The sequence below is a fragment of the Melozone crissalis genome, unplaced genomic scaffold (genome assembly GCF_028551555.1).
Source record: "Melozone crissalis strain CALT ecotype California unplaced genomic scaffold, PUWL_Pcris_2 ptg000027l_1, whole genome shotgun sequence".
NCBI classification, from domain to species: Eukaryota; Metazoa; Chordata; class Aves; order Passeriformes; family Passerellidae; genus Melozone; species Melozone crissalis.
In genome coordinates this window covers 70,376,859-70,384,605 of record NW_026535805.1, presented here as the reverse complement: position 1 = coordinate 70,384,605, position 7,747 = coordinate 70,376,859, and the positions used below count along the sequence as shown (strand labels likewise).

Sequence of the window (7,747 nt, the reverse complement as noted above, 5' to 3'; positions counted from 1 at the left end):
GGGGTTTTTTTTTTGTTCTGGTGCATTCCTTAAGTGCAGTTGAGAAAATCTCCTGTTACAGTCCCTGTTGATTTTGGTTAGTTTTCCAAAAAGGAAATCAGAGTGAAACAGGTGAGTTTCATGCCAGACTTGGTGGAGTGGAACTATTACAAGATGATGATTCCAGTTGAAACATATTGTTGATTTAGATTTTGTTAAATTTGACCCAGACTTGCTGAAAAATCTGTAAATATGACCTCATTTTTTGCTTTAGATTGAGCTGAAGCCCTGAAAAACTTGCTGAATTTTGTTTCCAAGACAAAAGTACAATTACTTTTTGCTTCCATACCTGGTGGAAAATGTAAAAGAATTTTTAAACTACTTCTTCTCTCCCTCTTCTTCTATGCTTTTTTTCCTTTCTTCTGATGTCAAGACCTTCACAGACTTCAGCAATTTGGGTTCTATTGAGGTCACACTTTTAATACACTTTTTCACATGTAGTGGATCCTGCTAGCTGGTAGCACACAGTGCTCTTAAAAAACTTCTTCTATAGTTTAAAAAAGAAGACGAGGAGTTTCTAAAACCTTGATTTTCCATTTTTGCTGTTTCCAAGTTTCTTCATGAAGAGAAGCCATTTGGCTGGAGCACAATTCTTACAAGGCTGGGGAAACTGGATTTGTTTAGCCTGAAGAAAAGGAGGCTGGAGAAGAACCTTATCAAAAAGTGGGGACTTAATCTGTTCTGCCAAGTGACGGGACAAGAGGAAATGGCCTCAAGTTGTGCCAGGAGAGGTTTACATTGGATATTAGGAATAATTTCTAATACTGGATATTAGGAATAATTTCTTCACAGAAAGGCTTTTCAAGACTTGGAAAAGTCTGCCCAAGGAAGTGGTTGAGCCCATATGCCTGAAAGTATTTCAACAAGCTGTAGATGTGCCATTTAAGGGTGCATGTTTGGGATTTGGCAGTGCTAGGTTAATGGTTGGACTTGATGACCTCAGAGGTCCTTTCCAATTCTATGATTCTGAGAGAGAGAACAGTATTATAACTACATGCAATAGCAATATTGCTGATTAATTTGGACCAACAGCTGAGTCCTTCACAGTATGACAATACAGCATACTAGGGCTAAATATTTGTCTTCTACTCATAAGTTTTCTAGAAATTTTTCTTTGATAATACATTGGGCTGTGTATCATTATTTGATAGACATAATGAACCATACTTGTGTTTTTATACTCATTTTGCTGCAGTGAGAAATAGAAGATTATAGTCTCCGGAGTTTTGCGATGGAATTGCAGTTGTGCTTATATTAAGGCAGTAGTTTGAATTAATGAGTTCCCATCTATGTGTTTGTGTGGCTGTCACTGTTGGAAGAGTTGAATTAAACGCCCAGATAAGCCTAAAATATTTCATACAGACCCTGAGGCAGCCCACAGCTTCAAGAGTCCCAAAAACTTTAAAGCACAGAGGATTTCAGTGGTGAGCTTAGTCTGACCTCCTGCCTCAGGCTTCTTCCTCAGCTGCCTTCTCCAGGAAAAGCTTTGCACAGTGCTGCTCCATGATGAAGATTTCCAGACAAAACAATAAAATGTTATAGATGAAGCAAATAACATTCACTGTATCATGGTGTGTGTATTTGGCAGCTAGACTTATAAAGAAAAGAGAAATTATTCCTTTCATTGCATTCATTCTGTCTCTAATATGCCCTAACTAAAAGTTGTTTGAGTCAGAGGTGCCTGCTCTGCTGCCCTCACCCACTGACCTCTGCCACCATCCTTGATTCAGGGTGACTGCTGAACAACATGGGACTGAGAAAATGATGAGAGCTGGGAGTCTCCACATTGTCTGGAAATAAACATGGTAACTGGATACAGGTGTATCTGGACTGAGGGGATGCAGGAGAACTTTAGAATAAAGCAATGTTACAATTTTCTGTTAACTGAAGTAGAGACCCAGCCTCCATCCTGATAAAGACCTGGTCCTTGCAGGGAGGAATGGGTGCAGAGATGTAAGTTCATTTAGGAAACAGTTTCCAAATGGTAGGGATAGCATTAAGTGACCAAGTGCAAGTTCCTGTCACATCTCTACTAAAACATTGCACTGAAAATATTTACAAACATATCCTTCTCTTATTCTGATTTCTGGAAGTGTAGCTCCTCTCTTCAGGATTGCTCTTAGTTTGGCAATTTTCTGTGAACCCTGCAACTACAGGAAAACAGTTCCCATGTTGTTCTCAGGGCTTGTCTCATCCCTGCTCTAGATGCAAATTCCTTATGTCCATGGGAGTTCTTGTTCCTCTTGTTTCAGGTTGTGTTCCCATAAAACATGTTGCACTAAGCTGCACATAAAGCTTTGCACCTGTGAGTCCTAGTGCTGGCTGCCAGCTTGAAGCTGTGAAGCCTGCCGAATTTCAGCATGCCCAGGGGAAGCTCTCCTTGAGGAATCTCACTCTGAGCATCCAGGACAAAGTAACTACCTTGAATTAGAAGCTTAACATCACAGACCAGATCTTAGGAAGGTCTCATAAGGAAATCAGGAGCAGCAATAGCCACTGGCAAAAGTAAAAGCCACAGCAGTGCAAGCCAATTTGAAGTTGAAATAAGTAATCCCCTCCAGAGTTTACTGAACATGTTTTTACAGTGTCATTCACTTCAAAGTTAAATTATACTCTTCTGAAATCTTGGCATTTATGGAATCAATACTTTCCAAGAGTTTGGGAAATAGCTATGCAGGTGATTCGGTATATTTTTCTCTCAAGTACTGGCTTAGCTCACTAAAACTAGAAGAGTTATTTCTTTCACAGCATTTAGAGCTTCTAAAATTGCTTGTGTTACAATTTGCTACAAATTTCAAATGGTAAAGGTTTTTTTGTGTCTAAATTCAGTTCACTATATGACACTAAAGGCCACAGAAGGCTTGTGCTGCAGTATGGTAATGATATTTTAACAAATGCCTTTCTTTAAGTGATGCAGCATAAATTGTCACTCAGCTTTAGATTAAGAGAGGTTATTTCAGAGACATGGGCACTTGTCATATACCACTGCCATGAAAAATTCTTGAATGAATTTGCTGATGACATTAGAAAACAGGTTCTTATTCTAGAAAGAATAAGCATTATTACACTGAAGGTGAAGGTACACCTGGAAGTTCTTTGTTCACTGATATTTCATGGCAGCTCTTTCCCCCTGCTTAGCTAATGTGCCATGGTTTCTTTCATAGATAATTTTATTCTAGTTGGCGTTTGGCCTTTGGATTAATTGAAACAGAGAGGGTTAGAAATTATTTAATTTCTTCTTATGCCAATAGTTTCAATATTGATATTTTAATTAGCAAATAAGCAAAACAGTCCTCAAACTTGTCAAGATTTGCAGCAATGCTCATAGGAGGGAATGTGGGTGAAAAAGCTGCTTCTTCAGATAGAAGTAGCTACGGAAGTATCAGGAGTTCTGTGGGCCTCATTTGCACTAGTGATCCTGGTGACCAACACCAGGAACTGAGCCTGAATTACAGATATGTCAGTCGAGACAAACACCAGAATACCTTTTCCATCTTTTTCTGTTTGCAACAGACTTTTGGGAATGTTGGCACGTGCTTGTTCTCAGGTTAAACAGGGATTGGAAGGCAAGCAGTTCAGGAATTAGCCTAGTCTAGACTGAATTGAGGAGAAATTACATTTTCTTCTTTATTTTATTTTAATTAAAACATCATTAAAATTGTACCATTTTGGTTGTGGTTGCAGGAACAGGAACACACTCTTTCATTACAAGCTATTTCTGTATTACACTGAATGCATCAACTTTGTGGGATCTACTAGAAAAAAATTAATTTCCTGGATGAGACATTGATACATAGATACAACTTATCTACTTAGTTTTCAGTAAAGGTGGATAGGAAATAATTTTTCAACTACAGGATCGGAACTGCTTACATTTCTTTGGAATTTATTATCCAGTATGACCATGAGACATCTGAGCCAATTTTGTTTGGACGAGCACCAAATATTTCTGAAATAATTTCTGGTCAGGGTATATATATTGTAAAGAGATTAATGCTAACACGGTAACTCCATTTCTTTCAGGCATTGTTCAATGAGGAGGGAACTTCCTGCTCTGTGAGACATCAAGGTTTTCAGTAGTCCTGGATGTAACATGCTTTTAGTCTAAAGGGTTTTTTGTACCTGGTGAGATCCAGGTGTGCTGTGATGTCTGCAGTATGTTCAAGTCAGGAAGACTCCATGAGGGCTATTAGAAAGGTAACTGAGAGAGAAGACATAATTTTTTCCCCCATAAAGACTCAATATACAATGATGGTAAGAACAGATACATCAAGCAGAGTATGGTACAGATAAACTATGGTTGACCCAAAGTAGCTAAAATCAGCTTCTCAATATCACACTCATTTTGTCCACGAAGAATCCTAAAATAACCATTTTCTCCCCAGGATTTTCCCCAGGAATTTGCAGCAATCTAGAAGTAAACAAAACAAAAAAAAATCTATTTTAATTTTAAAATATTATTTTAAAATGCAGGGTGTAAAATGCAAAATTAATAATTTGTGTTAACTTCCTCTTTAAGGAACAGAGTCTCTCAGATTGGGTGCACTGAGAATTAGTGTTTGTCTTTTTCTGATTTCAAATAATTTATTCCTTTTTCAGTTTGATCAAAATTTAAGTTCCAAAATCAGGGTTAGTAAAAATGGAATAGTATTTCTACAAGACAGTTTGATACATTGAAGCAGAAATCATTACATGAATATTCATATATTTACTGCTGAAAGTGGTTATTGAAACAACAATGGTCAGAATTCCAACTAACCTGTCAGAGATGCAACAAAAAGATAGATAGATAGATAGATACATAGATAGATACATAGATAGATACATAGATAGATAGATACATACATACATACATACATTCATACATAAAAGCTGAGTTTTAAAGAATGACGTTTTATTCAGATAGCTGTTGATCGACATATTAAGAAACATTTTCTGATGAAGTCTCAGTAGTCTCAGTAGGTTTTACCTTTGATACCAGTGAAACTACCTCCCACAAGCCCTGCCATCAGCTGTGTAAACACCAAAGTACCTTCAGATGAACACAGGAATAATGGGATGAGCTGTTAGTCATAGTCCAAGTGATAAAATTTGACTTATTCTAAATGGCTTAAAGGAAATGTTCTTAGTTTGATTGGTTTTAGTTTTGAGGGGCTTATTCTGATGGCTGGATAACAATTTCCAACACTGTTTAAACAGAAAATTTGTCTTTTCCAAATATTTTAACAATTACTATTGATTAATTTTACTGACTTTCATTTGCAGACGTCAAAAAGAACAGACTCTTCAGAGAAATTTTAATAACATTTGAAAAATTGAATAAGATTTGAAACAGAAAAGGCAGTGTAGGAAAAACCACAGGTATAGGTGGGATGAAGCAGGCTTTGAAATTGAGGTAGATGATGCAATAGTTTGAGGGTCAGCATGATAAAAGTTGCCAGAGAGGGAATAGAATTACATAGGACACTTTAAGGTGAAGGAAAAAATTGATGCAGAGAGAGTAAAGAAGTAGATTTTATCATCTGCTTCAAAACACTGTCCCAAGTATTCACGTACCCAAAACTTCTGTTTCTGTCCATTTTTGTCAGGTAATGCTCCCCACCTTTTAGAAAATAATGATATTTTGATTAAACAAGCAGTTAGAAAACACAAGCATTGGCTGTAATCATTATCAGTGTCAGAACAAATCCTGAGTAACAAACTCTGATGATTCAAGTGAGGTTACCTGCTGACTTGCTAACCACAAGTCAAATTGCCATTAGTTATTACAAAAAGTTAACACAAGTCTAGTTTTAGTTTTTCATTGCAAAAATCTGTTTTCATTGACAGAATCTCTCTTCTGGAGAGCTTGCCTGCTGAACTGAACTGTGTAGGAATATTGAAACTATTGTGAGCATATTTCTTCAAATCAACTGAAGATCCCTAGCCGCATTTTTGTTAAAAGTCTCATCCAGCACCTTTACAAAAAATATCTGGCAAGTTGGGACTGAAAATATTCCTAGCTTTTCTCAGATTAAATTGGACTGCTGACAGCCTAATCTGTTTCATTGCATGGGGGAGGGTGTTGGTGATTTTGTCATCTTTGAGGGCATGCTAACTTTTGTGGAAATATCTGTGAAACCATACAAGAAATTTTCCCCACCTGCCAAGTGATAGGATTTTCACAGAGGTATAGCTGTAGCTGAACTGCTTGGTATTCTGCTTTTTAGGTCTCACTTTATACACAGGGAGGAAGTTCCAACCCAAGCACCTGGATGTATTTCAGTGAGCAAGAATTGCACTCCACATCTTAGATAGTAAAGTCCACATGGGTTTTCTGCTGGACCTTAAAGAGCTCTGTCTTGTTTTTAATTTCTACAAGGAATGCTTGTCTAGTTTCTATTCACAGCTCATCATGCTTGGGTGCCTATGAAAGGGCACAGATAAACAGAAAACCAAAGATGTGAACTTTTAGATGGTTTTCCCCAGTGGGAAGTTAATCCTAGGATATATCAAATGCCATTGACAGGGTGTTCACTGGTGTATATCCCATCAACACTGCCTGTTTGAGCTGTATTTGCAGTGCTCCAGCCATTTTCAAAGGCAACCAGTAAAAACATGATGAGAAATCCCACACTGTGAATGGGGAAAATGGGATTTTTCTGTCATCCTTTTGTTTTAGCAGCAACAGTGACATCAACTCTCCTTGGTTAACAGTGAACCATCATTCACATGGAATACCTGTGCTGTCAGACAAAGGGAAAAAGGAAAGGAAGATAAATTGGTGACTAGCAGAGAGATGAAGTGTGGATTGTATTTGCAAGCACAAACTGTAGCTACTGATGATTAAATTCAAGGAATCATAAAAACAATATTCGCCATAATGAGCCTGGAATGCAATTATTTTTCTTTTGAAGAGGTCTCATGATGCATTTTCTTTTCATTGCCACATGAATGTTGGGAATTTTCAATAATTGCCATTTCTTTGCCAAATATTTCAGATACAATCTGTCATGATCATAATTTTTTTTTTAAGTTGTAGGCTTTTGAATTTCATATCAGATTCAGATTTACTTCTTTACTCGTGGCTATTTTACTAAAAAAATACATCAGCTGTAATGTGAAAATCCAATATTTACATTAGTCTCAAAGACAGAAAATTGCCTTGAATTGAAATTCATATACTCCTGCATTTCATACTACACATAATTTCTCCTGCTTGCTTGAGTATGACGATATCCCACAGGGTCACATTCCTGTGATTAAATGTTTTTCTAACATTTGTTATTTTCTAGATGAGTCAACTTCTAGTTTCATACATTGACAGGAATTAATTGATTCTTAGAAATGTTTCTAAATAATAGAAGACTTATAAGCCATGATAGAAAATGAAACTTTTTTTTTATCCTTGACTATAACATTTCCATTAATTTAGTTTCCCAGGGTTGTGTCATCATAGATACATAGGCACTTGAGATATGCATTTTATTTACCGTTTGGAAAGAAGACCTGCTTTCTCATTAATCAATGCCTATGGGTATTCATCAAACACTCTAAATTAAAGTAAATTAAAATCTAGAGTGCAGCCAGCAGGTCAGGAGAAGCGATGGATTTCCTTTTTTTGGGACTGCCACTGTGTCCAGTGCCCAGTCCTGAGCTTCCCCACACAGGAAAGTCATAAACAGGCTGGAAAGAGACTAGCGGGAATCCAGCGAGATGTTTGGAGCAC

At 37.1% G+C, this 7,747-nt stretch overlaps 1 protein-coding gene across 1 annotated transcript in view; it reads right to left on the bottom strand.

The window, feature by feature from the left end:
- Positions 1-4,333: 4,333 nt before the first annotated feature.
- The window catches only part of TINAG (tubulointerstitial nephritis antigen), a 37,767-nt gene continuing 34,353 nt past the window's right edge, over positions 4,334-7,747 (bottom strand). The window contains exons 10-11 of the mRNA XM_054280485.1: positions 5,596-5,641; positions 4,334-4,450 (exon numbers count right to left, since the gene is read on the bottom strand). Coding sequence (XP_054136460.1) covers positions 4,334-4,450; positions 5,596-5,641 — 163 coding nt within the window. The remainder of the gene's footprint in view (positions 4,451-5,595; positions 5,642-7,747) is intronic.